Genomic DNA, 14289 nt, shown 5'->3' with positions numbered 1-14289 from the left:
ACATGTTCTTTTCACTGAATCTGAAAGAATTGTGAGCAATTTGGTAGCAAACAGAACCAGAATACACCTTGCTTTCTATGAGCTATTTCACGTAGCAAAAGTCTAGCGTTACTCATTTATGCATTACATGTCAGGCTCCCAGCACCCATAAAAGAAACATCTCAGCAACAACTTGGGGTTCCTAAACTGTAGTAAACTCACACTTCAGCAACAGATGTTAATAAGAACATAAAGAAATTCTTTCAGTCATTTATTCTAATTGATTTAAAATCTCATTAATGTCTCTTCTGCCAAGTGTAAAAACATTCCAGAGTCAAAGAAATACAAGTGATCCCAACAATTCTAAATATGTAGTCCATGGTACAATAAAATAAAATCACCACATTGGAGGGATTATCCATTTTATTTTCTTTAAAAATGGGTCAAAGAAATCACTGTGCTCCAGGAACACGCTAAAAAATTAATAGGACTTTTACACCATGTAGTCTCCCCCTTAACAAAGTTGCACATTGCTTATAATAATACAGATTGGATCTAGAATAGTAGAAACATGAATCCAGTGCCCTCCCCAAGTTACGCTGATAGCAAGTACATTCACAAACAAAACCCTCCCCCCAATTCTTTAAAACACCTGCAGAGTCCCATTTCTATGGCTAGCTAAAAATACTCTTGTTAAAATAGAAAAAGATTTTTCTACAAAAATTTGGGGAAAAGTCATGACATTTCTTCTAAATTGCTCTGCAGACAACTAAGTACGATGACCTAACAGTTTACCTACGACTTTCAGTTCCAGAATTTCACCAGCATTTTCACTTCCCTAAAAATAGTCCAACATTGCCACCATGTGGTCAGAAACGGGCATAGTTCATTGTGAAAGCGGCGTACGACTTCTCGGAGAAAAATCATGTCAAATACCTTGTCAGTAAGTGACCACGCTATAAGTAAAAAAAGGAAAGTGAATTCTGAGAACAGGGACTTTATGCAGGAAAACCAATCCTAACCATGGGACACTATAAGAAAAATAATTTAAGATATTTTTTGATTAAGTCTTCAGCATTGCGACTCTCTCCTCCCTGAAGGCACAATCCGTTTCTGCCCACTTCTTTCTCAGTACAGCATGTACCTGCCAACAAGCAAAATCTATGTGTATGCAAAGTGCCTAAGACCACTCGTTTCTTTAAACATAGCATCACTCGAAAATTTTGAAACCTTTTTCCTGGGAGTCAGGAAATAATAGAAATTTAATTTAAAAAATCTTCTTTCACATAGACTTCTTCATTGCCGCCTTTCTCACACTGAAGAGATATGCTTCATAAATAATATTTAAGAAGTTGTCATCGTTCTGAAAAGCAAAACACAATTGTTACTGCAAGGCAGACATCCCCGAGTATAGTTTTTTTTTTTTCCCTCTAGTTTTATGTACATAACGCCTTTCAACCTTGCTCTGTCTTAAGAAGTGAGTAATAGGAAGTCTATTTCCTTTACCAAAAATATATATATGTACTATTTCCGAGACTTTGAGGAGCTGCATGGGAATATAAATTCTGTCGTGGCAAGCATGAATATCTCTACAGATATTCAGTAGTAACAAATACACAGAAAGCAGACATTCCGAACTCTCAGTGGATTTGAGTATACTATTCTTGCATGATATTGCAGTGATTATACAACCCTCTAATTTCTTCTCTTTCTTTCATTTACCTAGGGATTTCCTTAAGTAGTTTCCCCCATTAATTCAGTGATAATTCCAAATACATCTGAAGGAACAGTGAAACACCCTGAAATCCTACCCGAGCCAATCCTTGCACCTTGTTTAGCTCTTTTAGACTTAACACTCCTAACTGATGCTGCTCCTTTTGCTCTGATGCTTAACTTTTTCCTTCTGAAGATCATTTTGCAAGAACTGGTCAACTCACATTAAGAGAGAAAGTCTTATGTAGCTTACATAAATATATGAAGATGACTAAAATCAAGATACCCCTTGAAGAAAATCATGAGCATCTGAGATTGTAGTTTTATATAACCAAAAATAACAGCTAAGCAACTGGCAATCAGCATCACAGTTTTAAACTTTAAGTAATTTCCAGGTAATGCAGTTAATCCTAACTATTATCAAGAACAGCAGGATCAAATATACATTTCGCAAATACAGTTTCAGAATGCAGAATCTAAGTTTTCTTGACTAATTTTTTTTTAACTTTATATATGGTTTTCCTACTATCCAGATATTTTTAGTATGTAAAGACAGGATAACGTGATATTTTTGGTTTTTAATCGCAAACTAAAAACACAGGAGAAAATGAGAAAAAACTTTAATTTTTTAAAGCTGCTATTTTCTTTCTGGGTCTGTAATTTAAACTGCATTTTAAGCGAGACAAATCAGAATTCCAGTAAAGACTTTTATGTTAATGCCAAGCCATATAGGCACAGCTTTGGCCTACAAGTTGGACCCTTAAACCTGTGTCTCTATTCATTATGTGTTATAGCCAGTTCTTTAGCTATACAGTCTCTCCTCAACCTCTGATCTTCAGGTATTCGTCTCAGAGCAAGTCACAGAAAAAAATAAACCATAATCATTCATACCATCTCAGAGCAGTAACAATTGTCTCCTATATGTTGACATGTTTTGTTGGATTTGAACCTGAGTAAGTGCAGCAAGAGGAATTTCAGTGTTTGAAGTAGAGGATTATACCGAGTAGACTGAACTAGTATATTTTTAGGTTATCTAACCCATATTTTGAAGTTGCTCACACTTCCCATCTTAGTTTCTCTCACTGCTAAAATGCATCTCTGAAGTATCTGGCAGCTAGAATAATCACCCTTTATTTATCCTTAGCTAAAAATGTAACAGGTCTCTCTCTGGCTCATAGGCCAGCCTTATGAAGCTTTCAGTCACTTTTATTCTTTTCCTTCAAATTTATTATCTTTCGTGATCCCCAAACTACATTCATTAATCAAAATGCAGTTAAGCCAGCAGTGTGCAAAGAGAGGTTACTACCTCCCCTGTATATGTCATAGTGCTCCATTAATGCACAGCCCTAAGTAGCACAACTCCCAGCAGATCTTTTAATTATCCATTTAGCCTCTAGACAGATGGATGCAACTGATTAGGTGTCCAGGTGCTTACAGCAAAATAGGAATAAGGATTTAAAGCAAAGCAGAAGAATTCTTGGCATTTTACCTGGATCAGGTGTAAAAGTGTTTCTTGCAGCTGTATCTTTGTCATTGAGTTGACCACAGCTGGCTCTGGGGTTTGCAGCGGCAGGAGAAGGCTGGCTGAGCTCGCAGCAGGTTCTTGGTTCGATGCTGCTAACCGCCCACTTTCATTTGCTTTTGCTGGAGTAGGTGTGGACTGAGTGAACACCATTGGGGACATCAACAAGGTAGGAGTCACAGTGGCAGGAATGCGCTGAGGTGAGATTACCTGTCCATATAAAAATCAAGTAATCAATTAACTTATCTAATTAATTTCAAAGGAATTAAGATGATTAAAACTGCAACAGGTACAGAAATTGCTGGAGATTGGTCCAGTTACATGAAATTCTTGTTCAGGACCCCTATATGGTCCATCTCCCAATTAAAAGGTCTTCCATCCCACTCGCAGTAAAACGTAATAATGGATTCAAATATGATACAGTCTGATAAGGCAAATAAAAGATCCAAATCAGTAAATTATAATACTAGCAAAAGACGTTTAGATGTAGAGCTTAGGGATATGGTTTAGTGGGGACTGTAGCGTTAGGTCAGAGGTTGGACTTGATGATCTTGAGGTCTCTTCCAACCTAGAAATTCTGTGATTCTGTGATTCTGTGATCTGTGTACAGGAGCAGACTGTGTACAGAAATCAGACTATTAAATAATCATCATTCTTAGAAAATGCAGACGTAAAGTTTTCCACATAGGAACAGTAAGTCCTTAAGTTTGATCTTCGAGAATATGCTTGCCTACATACAAATGCCAATATTAAAGACTAATCTTTGTAACCAGTATTGGAAAACATTTGCAAACTGTAATTTTCAGATTACTTTTTATATGTGGATACACACATATGTATGTACATACAAGCACAAGTATATACACACAAACACACATTCACATGTCCTCCTTTAATATAAGGAGAGTGGAAAAGAAAAGAGGTGAGTGATTTATGAGAGCTGCAGTTAGCTGGTGGCACTGTCAGAAACAAAACTGACTCCTAACCAACATTCAGCTCAGAAAGTCAAAAAGGCCCTAAAAGAGAAGGAAAACCCAGATGCTGCTGTAGTTCTGCAAGTTCTCTCTGCATCATATCCATGCCAACCTGCAAATATAGGTGTCAAAGAATTTTTATGTTTAAATTCTGCGATACATCTTGCAACTCTAAAACATGCAGGACTGATCAATAGTAGCAGATATAATATATGACATAACAAAGTTTATTCACTAAGTTTGCAGACGTTGGAGCTTTCTGCACGTAACTAGTAATAAATCCTAACCTTATCAGCCATCTCCTCAATATTCAAGTACCAAATCTTTTTTTTTGTTGTTGTTTTGTTTTTGTTTTTGTTCCAAAGAACAAAAGGTACAAAGAAATTCCAACATGCTTGGAATTGAAGCATGATTTATTGCTGCTCCATGAAGGTAAAAGCCTATAGAAGCACTCCACTTTGTGTCTGGGGTTCCAAACATTTCAAAAAAAAAAAAAAAAATTAAAAGGAAATAGATCTGAGGTTGATTTCCTAGTAAGGCAAAACAATGTAGTTCAATATTAAAAAACATTTTTTTGGGGGTAGCTCTTCTTACCCCTAGTTGAATGCTCTACACGAGATGTTTCTGAATAATATCAGTTTGGCTGCAATATAAAAGATATAGAAAGAATCAATGAGATCTCATGTTCATTTAATGTTCAATTTAAATTAAAGGAAGCAAAAAGACTAGGGGCCTGGAAAGACTCATGTATATAGAAAGCACGTAATAAGCACCTTATGCAAAAATCTTCAATACTCTTTTGAAGTAAGCATTTTTTCTCAAATACACAGTACTACTTAGAAATGAAACTCTCTACCCACAGCTTTTTTTCTACCCCATAACACGCGATCACAAGCGAAATCATCAAGTCTGCCTTTCAAGTTCCTGAATAAGATACTCCTAACTTATTGCAGGTTTACTTCCAAAACAGTAAGGTAGTATGCATGTTTGTGCACCTATGCTTCAAAACCAACGTTCATTTTAAAGGAAAACCATCACAAGTCCACAGGGACATGCTTCCACAGAGCAAGACCTTGAGGCTGTGCACGCACGTTTTCCTGGAAAAGTACCCGTGGAAGACTGGCTGCTTCCAGACACCGCAACACTTCTGATCTGCTCATCCGTGCCGCTCACGTAACTCCTCTTTAATTTACCTCAAGTGAAACCGGCAGGGTTAGCTAAAACCAGCTGATTTTTCCTAATGGGATTTAAAGAATGCATATACATACTGCCCTGCAAGGGTAGGAACCTCCAGCAAAGGAGCGGTGCTGAGCAGCTGGAGGAGATAGTCCTAAATCATAGTCCTAACCAGTCTCACTAGCATAAGACAGAGCCTATGTCCTATGTTTTAGGACAGACTATGTCAAGACCTAAATGACACGTCCTTTGAAATCAAAGGACACTTCTCTCTAGTCTGAGAAATATAAACAAAACCTGAGACAAACCACGTTCTTAGTACTAAATGGTTACTACTGTCAAACACACGTCTGTTAAACCACAACACATATATCAAATATTATTTGCTTTTCCTGGATAAAAACAGCTTTTTGGTAGAACTTGCCAACCATATGGAAGCTATATGGAATAAGCAATATTGCCATCTACTGGTGACACAGCTAATGTCTACAGGTTACTGCAATACTTCAGCATTTGCCTCAGGAGACAAATAGAAAATACAGGCATTTTTTCAGTGCATACTGTTTGGTTTCGTGTTCAAACATTAAAAGGTACTTTTTTTTTCTTTTTTTTTTTTTTTTTTTTTTTTCCTAAGAGATTGTGCTCAAAGCTTCTGCCATTTAACAAATTCTTACATAAACAGGATGGTTGCTTTTTAAAACACAAGGGCAAAATTTCAGTTCAGATTCAGAGTTCAGATCACCTTCAGTCACTGGGCCAACTGATGCCCATGAGGAAACGTGGGACACTAGAGTGACACTACAAGTGTAATTCCTATAGCAGCAAGCTCTTGCTGCAAGCACTGCAAATGCTCTGTAGGGGCATGTGGCCTTCAAACCAATCTTTCAGCTTTGAGGAATTTCCCACAAGACGTAACAGCCCTTCCAAAACAGTGCTGATCGCCTTCTTTCTCACAGAATTTAACCCGAGCTGCTTGTGGGCTGCAGCCTCCCTGGATTGCTTCCAGCTTTATCAGGTCAATACTGGAATCCCTGAGTCACTAATAACAGCGTAGCAGTCTGCCACCAGTCCTGCAGCAATGAAAACCGTGCAAGGTAATTGTTGCAGCACATACTATACCTTCTCTGAAGCACAAATGCTCGCTAGGATCTGTTTGATATTCTTCATGGCTGCAGGCAGCTAGACAACATTAGAACTGACAAATTCCCCTAATGCCATGACCTAAGAAATGCATGGATCTCCTGGAATGGAGACTGGGGCCTGGTGCTGCTTCCTACACGTGCACAATGCCAGGTGCATCAGGCGCTCCTCTGGACCATCAGCACCCAGTGGATGCTGTGGGCCTTTCACTCATTGTAGTGCCATCATTTAGAGCATTTAATCTCGGAATGGTTCAGGAACTTTAAATAAAGCTGCCATTAAAATGCAGCTGGCTATAATGCTAATGTTAGCATTGCTTTGTCTCTCCCAAGTATAATCCAGACAATTTTTATTGATGCTTAACTACAGAATCTTAAATTACTTTTCACGACAAGTTTAACACAGCTACTGTATTCCTCCTGCACACGTTTATAATCTCATGATGAAACAGCAGTTAAGATAATAGGTATCTTTGATATGAGCATCGTATCATTAGCTACTATGTACCAGACACTTGTTCAGAGCATGTAAGATACTAAGTAGAAAACACATTTTTGACGGAAAATGCTCCAAGAAATGAGGTAAGTGGCAAGCAATGTAAGTGGTAAGCGATATAAGTGGCCTTGTGAAGAAAAGATAGATTTGTGTCAAGGTTATTGCAAGCATTTTTAAAACTGTAATTCCGATTAACATAAACTCTTAAGCATGCATATATCTATAATCAGGATAACTTATGCTTAATATTAAGCACATGTTTAAAAGCCTATTGCAGATTAATGTTTTTTTATTGCATCCTCAGCACACGTTACTCATCATCTGCAGAAGGAATACTTCTCAGAATAGGACTGGCACCAGACTGAATGCTTCCGAGTATTATTCCTTAGTTTGCTTTTTTTGTTGTGTGGTTGTGGTTTTTATTTTTTGTGACTGGTCTCTTCCTCTCCACGTGGGAGATCACAGTTCTTATACCAGATGGAGATGCAGAAGCCAATTTAAAATTGGACTTGTAATGTGTCAATTGTGCAGAAGACTATTGCTTTAATTTTCTTAGCACTGCTGATGGATCTGGGATGTTCCTTTAATGTGATTTTTCCAAATAACAAAGACACAGTCCAGATACATTTCTATTCCTGTCAGACTTTTTAGAATTTGCTTTTTCCGTATGCTCAATTACAGTAAAAGATGCAATACCAAAAGATAATTACAGAGAACAAACCTTTTGCTGCATTTGTCATCAGAATTTGCTTTGATCAATTTTGCATGAGCATGTGTGGATATATTTGTGCCAACTCAATTTCACTCAAATGTCTGTCTGCAGGCATGGCAGCACTTAAAGCCTTCGGTCTACAGTAAAGATGTAATTATAAAAAGATTAATGTTGGTTTTAAAAGTTTCAAATTTTTATCTTTTTTTTTTTCTTCTTTCTTATGGCTAATTCGTTGGATTCTACAGAAATAAAGACTCATTCCTTCATTTCCAGGTTTTTGTTTTGCTTTGGGGGTGGGTGTATTCCTTCCAGATTGCCGAGCTTTAGGTGTCCTAAACAATGCTTAGTCACACGTTCATGATTTTTATTCTATGTGTTAAGTCTTACAAATAAAGCTAAATATGTCAAAAAAACTGCATCTAATACAGTTTTATAGCAGCTGTATCTGTGTCTGTAAAGTCACTCCAAGGCAATGTCAATCTTTTTGGTGAGCTCACAGCCTTGAAAAAGGGGGACTAAGAATCTCTAGTTTTATTTACTTGTTTGTTTGCTTGTTGTTTTTGTTTGTTTGTTTGTTTGTTTTTCTGTTTTGTATGTGTTAAAGCAAAATTGCAGCAATAATCCCAGTGGATGATGCTTCTTCCAGTGAAAATTGTTCTCTTCTCTCAACCTATTGTTCTATTTATACTCAAGCAGTAAATCTATTGGAATTGCATTATCAGTCAGATCTCTAATTCCCTTTCCATACTGCAACTAATGCTGGAATCAGTTTCTTTTTCAAATATACACAAAGTCATTAACCTCATCAGCATCACTATGGATTTTTCATTCAAAAGTACATCAAGATTTCTGCCACTTTTTATTCTGCATACTGGTTTATAGCCTGGCAATTGCCTCACTGCACTTTTACCTCCTAACTAGGAACGTCTTATGTCTCCATGTTATACATATTTATCAGTGAATCAGAAAATTCCTTTCACTTATAGCAGGTAAGCTCCACTCCCCATGAAAACAGTACATTATTGTGACTCTGGATCCTCTTTCTATTCATTAGCACTCCACTGGAAAGTCAGATTACCATCTGTGAGCAACCAATCCTGAATAATTTTAGTGACTAAACCACGAGATACTCTTTCACACAGATTCAATATCATCAACTAGTTTAATTAAAGAATAAAAATAGTGATAACTATTTGCTTTATCAAATTCATTTTCCCTTGACATCTCCCGTGGAATTAGAAATCTTGACCTGTCAGTGTTTGTGCTCATGTGGCCCTTAATTGTTAAATGGCCATTTCAGCCTCCTCAGGTGTAGAATAACTTTCTAGGAGTAAGGAGGATATTTGGAGCAAGCTGACTGAAGCATTCCGTAGTTTTTCATTTCTCAGTAACAGCAGAAGAACAGCTTTTGAATTTTATGCTGAAAAGATGAATAGCTTGTCGTTTGGGTAAGTAACTTAAAGACTGCTTTACAATGTCAGACTCCAACACAACATAATGCTTGTGGATAGTCTTCTGCAATAAACGAACTTTAAAGGGGCTTGGATGTTCATCCCCCCAAAAGACACAGGAAGACATTCAACTGTGGAAGCTCCTACAAAGAATGAAATGGTAAACAAAGATGTTAGCTGTCTAAGATGGAGGACTTTGTAATCGCATTTGAGGTTCTCCTGAAGAATAGAAATATGTACTCATTTGAGACACAATCTCTGGACATATCCTGATTTTTCTGTGACACCAATCTTAGGATCACAATCAACAAAATCCAGGGTTTTGGTTTTTTGGTTTTTTTTTTTTTTTGGAAGACATTCAGATACAAAGCAACTTTTCAAAACAATATCAAGTGGAAAAACAAAACTACTGAATAACCTGGAGTAGTTGTTATGGTACAAGATAATTCAGCAATATAAAAATACTTTCTAACAGCAGTTTTTTGAAGTAAGTGTCCTTTTACCAACTGGCATACAAAGAAAAACATACCTGCACAGAAAAGTTTGACTAATTTTCTAAGAAAAAACATTCTTAAACCCAAAACATTACACTCAATTACCAGCAGTTACTCACAACAGCCTGAGACAAAGTATGGCAACTGAAAACTAAGCAACTTTTCTAAACATGTCTGGAAAAAAAGCACACACACACACACACAAAAACAAACAAACAGCAAACAGGACTGCAGTATTTTCGGTCATTAGTGATGTACAACAGACATACCCCTTGGTATTTGCAATAACTTACAATTAGTGAATCAGAACTTACTTGATGTTGTTCTTAAATTGTCACTTGCAAAGTGAAAAATGCATGTAAGACAGCAAAATTTAGTAAGGCAGAAACATGAATATACTGGCCAAAAGAAACAGAGAATAGCCTTATAATGTTCAAGTTTACAAAATTGCCTTTTTTTTTTTTTTTTTTTAAATCTGAACTTGCTAACTTACCTGAAAGAGAGAGTTCTGTTTTTCTGTAACTGGTGCCTTTTCTATCCAAGAATCCAGTGGTTTCAGTGTATTGCTGTTCTGAGTAACAACAGGAAACTTAGCTGCCAACGTTGGTCTGCTGGAGACATGCAACTGCTGTTCTTGTTGCACTATCTGGAGCTTTTTCAATAGCTCTTGAGGTGATATCACCCCAGAATTGGCTGACTGATTGCCAGAGAGAGAAATTGGCTGTCTAGGAAGTTTGGGCTGTTCTTTACCAAGTGTCTGAGACTCTAAAGTCTGACCTGGCAGGGTGCCATTGAAATATACCAAAGGTGGCTGGGTCATATTATTTATCTGTGCTGCTGGTGCTCCAACAGCAGCAGGAGTCCTGCTGAACACAGAAGCTGTTGAGTTCACAGATCCTGTTGCACTGGGATCCATTTTCGTCACTGAACCTGACTGACCCTGCAATTTCTGTAATAAACTCTGAGTACCAGCAGCATCCTGTACTACATGAGATGTTGCAATACCACGAGAAGTCACAGGTTGGAAAAGTCCTGTGAAAGTCTCACCCACAGGGTGGATATTGCCATTTTCACAGAGTCGGTTCTCAGGAAACTCAGCAAGTGGGTGAAGGTCTGTCCCACGCACCATAAGCTTCTGAATGGCAGGGCAAAGCTGTTTCTCTGCACAAGGAGAATGTCTGCTAGGTTCTTCGTAGGAGAGTGAACGTACCACACCCTGCCTGACAGGAAGGTTCTCTTGATGCTGTTTATTAAGAGGTTCTGAGACATCTGTTTTTTCTTGTTTTCCAAACAGCGCTGTCAGAGACAAGTGTTGTGGTTCAGGATCCACGTTCTGTGAGGGGACAAAGAAAAGAAGTAAACATAGTTGTCTAATGCATGAGAAGTCACATTAAGTGGTGACAATATTTAGCCAGCAGTACTCAAGGAAAAGCCAAGAAAACTGCTATGCTCTTTTCTCCCAAGGGAATTTTTAATAGTTCTGTCACATCATAAGGGCAAGAAAACAGTTGTCAAGCTGCTAATGTGGGAGAAAACCAATGAATCTGAAAGATAGCAGTGGTTTCACTTTAAATACCATGAAAGAGCATCTTTCCTTTCAGTCATCCATACAATATTAATAAGAGACAAAAATCTCCCCTTGTGCAAAGTAGGGCCACTCTTAACGCATCTCCCTCTCACAGTTGACTGAATTCAGCTTTTAGGATTTTGCAACGTGATGCAGTTTGAAGATATATCAAAAGATTTTATTTAGATTACCTGAACTCCCTTGAAGGCAAAGAACACAAAAAATGTGGTTCAGCAATTGACCAGACCAGCTTGGGATCAAAGCAGCACCCCAACATTGGAAGACTAGTGTTTTTTCTGTTGCATGAGGACAGTCGATCTGTAATTTAAGTGCTTCCACATCACATGGTGGGGATGGGAGCAGACTTATAAAGACAGATTTGCTTTGCATTAAAAAAAATTCCTTACTGTGGTTTCACCTCAAGTTCTTGCACTGACCTCCCAACCTAAGTAAGTATTCCTAGTTCACTACATGATTACAGCGACACTGGTCAGAAGACAATGCAAAACGCTTTACCTTGCTTTGCTGAGATACTCGTTGATGTTGATTTTCACTAGGCTTCACAGGAATTGGTTTGATTAGGTTGGGGTTGTTACAGATTGCAGAGGAGCTGGTTATTTGTTTTGGCTCTGAACAGGTCTTGCACTGAAACAGAAAAGAAGGATTTTCTAGTTAAGTACGACAGTATTTTTTCCCTTAGTTTTCCACCATAGTAAAATCCAGACATAGATAGTCACTAACCAAAAATAACAGTTGTAGCACTGACTATGAAGTGTTATGCTATTGAAATAACCACATCTACAAGCTAATTTTCTAAAACCACAAAGCATATGTAAAAATAAACACTTGATTCCAAGATTTTCTGAGTACGAGGCTTCCCTTTAATTTAAATCTCAGTTCTTATCTTTTGCTTTTCCTGCACTTAACATAAAATCAATCTGACACCTCAGAAACCAAGCAACCAGGCATGCTTTTCCTGCATCAGTAGTCAGCTGGTCCTTCAACAGCCTTAAGTAGTTTAGCTACATGAAGTATTTATGTGCACTCGAAGAACGTTTAAAACGCTTTTTACTGAAAACTGAAATTCTAACTCAAACTCCTCTACATAAACATTCCACAATGCGGGAACTTGCATACCCACACAGAACAATAATTACAGAGTTAATTAAGTGGCCAAATTGGTATGTTACCTTATTATACATGACAGGATTAAAAACTGTGTTTATAAAGTGATGGGCAGGCAGAGAGAGATGACTAAAAGAAGTCAGGGACACGGAATGACTGCTGTATGAAGAGAGAAGGGCATAATTTAATTCAGAAAGAATGTGCACAAAACACTGTATGAAAGAGAAATGAAATAGGAAAAGATGACTAAATCCTATTTACACTGTAGCAAAATTAAGGATATAGTCAATGAAACTAGAAACCAATGGGTATACAAGGAGTGCTAAAGTCAGTAGAAAAGAAATAGTGTGCTGGAAGTTGTTGCTGTTAGGTATGACCAAAACCAAGAAATGGAGAAGACCTCCTTTTTAAAAGAGTTACTTAACAAAAAGTTAATACTATTTAGCAAGAACATTCACTGTTAAGTAACTGAATTTGTTGGGCTCAAAATTTTATGCCTTGGGACTAACGACTGGCATGAGCAGTTCCAGTTTCAGAGCCCTTCCAGCTAAGAGCCCCATCCTGTGCATCACTGAACTCTGCTACCATTTGGATACACAGCAGAGCCACTGCTGTCTGGATATAAAAACAGCAGTGTCCTCTCCAGAACCTTCCGAGAAAAAATTCTTAAGATTCAAATATATTAGGAGAGAAAATAATTATTTCCTCTATCCCCCCCAAACATATCAAACTTACTGTAAAATCCATTCCTAATATGTACCACAACAAAAATACACACTGGTTCCAGGACTGTTCAGTAAAACCAACGCTGAGTCCTTGAAGGGACTCAAGGGGCACTGTCCTGACAAGGTACTGCGGAGGTGCTCAATGCCTTTTTGCACCATTTGTCCTCAGGAATCCCAGGCCCTTGAGGCTGGTGGGAAAGTTTGGAGTGATGAAGACTTACCCTCAGCACTGGAAGATCAGGTTAGGGAGCATGTAGGAAAAAAAAAAAAGACACAAGTCCACAGAACCTGTAGACCTGTAGGAATGTACCCTGAGAGGTGAGCTCATTGTGAGACTACTCTTGATTAGTTTTGAAAGGTAATGGTAGCTGAGGGAGGTTCCCAAGGACTGGAAGAAAGCAAGTAGCACTCCTGTCTTCAAGGAAGGGAAAGAAAAAGAATTTGGGGAACTTCAGGCCAGTTTTCCTCACCTGAATACCTGGGAAGTTGATGGAGCAAATCCTCCTGGTAGACATTTATAACAAACATGTTAAGGACAATAAAGTGTTTGGCATTAGCCAGCATGGATTTAGAAAGGGGAGGTCATGTCTGATAAACCTGATAGCCTTCTACAGTGAGATGGACTGGCTCAGTGGATGATGGGAGAGCAGTGGATATTGTTTATCTTGACTTTGGCAAAGCCTTCAGTGCTATCTCCCATAATGCACTCCAAGAAAAAATGATAAAATGCAGGTTAGATAACTGGAAAGTGAGGTGGACTGAAAACTGTCTGGTCTACTGGACTCAAGATGTGTTTGACATGAAGCCCGACTGGAGGCCAGTTGCTACCATGCATCCGAGAACTTGATCCTTGGGTCCATACTGTTTAACATCATTAATGACTTAACTGATGGAAGAGAGGAGACTCGTAGAGGACATAAAATGGGAACATGTAGTTGATAGACCAGATGGTTGTGCTGCCATTCACAGGAACATCATGAATTTCAACAAAAGGAAACCAAGCAGGAATAACTGTATGCATCAGCACAGGATGGGCCTGACTGAAAAGCAATCTTTCAGGAATGTACCCAAGGCCCTTGCCAGAGAAGTCAAACGAGCCAGCAAAAGAAAGCCAGCTGCATTCTGGGCTGCATTAAGCATGCCACCCTGAGAGAGCTGGGACTGCTTAGCATCCAGGTGAGAAGACTCAGGGTATATTACTGTGAACAAAATACCT

General features: G+C 38.2%; 1 protein-coding gene across 3 annotated transcripts in view; it reads right to left on the bottom strand.

The window, feature by feature from the left end:
* Positions 1–384: 384 nt before the first annotated feature.
* DCP1B (decapping mRNA 1B) overlaps positions 385–14289 on the bottom strand; it is a 44495-nt gene continuing 30590 nt past the window's right edge. For all 3 annotated transcript variants that reach the window (XM_084499871.1, XM_084499870.1, XM_084499872.1), the window contains exons 6-9: positions 11740–11868; positions 10150–10989; positions 3182–3424; positions 385–1342 (exon numbers count right to left, since the gene is read on the bottom strand). In XM_084499871.1, coding sequence (XP_084355997.1) covers positions 1262–1342; positions 3182–3424; positions 10150–10989; positions 11740–11868 — 1293 coding nt within the window. In that variant the 3' untranslated portion in view covers positions 385–1261. The remainder of the gene's footprint in view (positions 1343–3181; positions 3425–10149; positions 10990–11739; positions 11869–14289) is intronic.

This window comes from Aythya ferina, assembly GCF_964211825.1.
Source record: "Aythya ferina genome assembly, chromosome: 1".
NCBI classification, from domain to species: Eukaryota; Metazoa; Chordata; class Aves; order Anseriformes; family Anatidae; genus Aythya; species Aythya ferina.
Note: the sequence above shows the minus strand (reverse complement) of the source record. Positions and strands in the feature narration are given on the sequence as shown.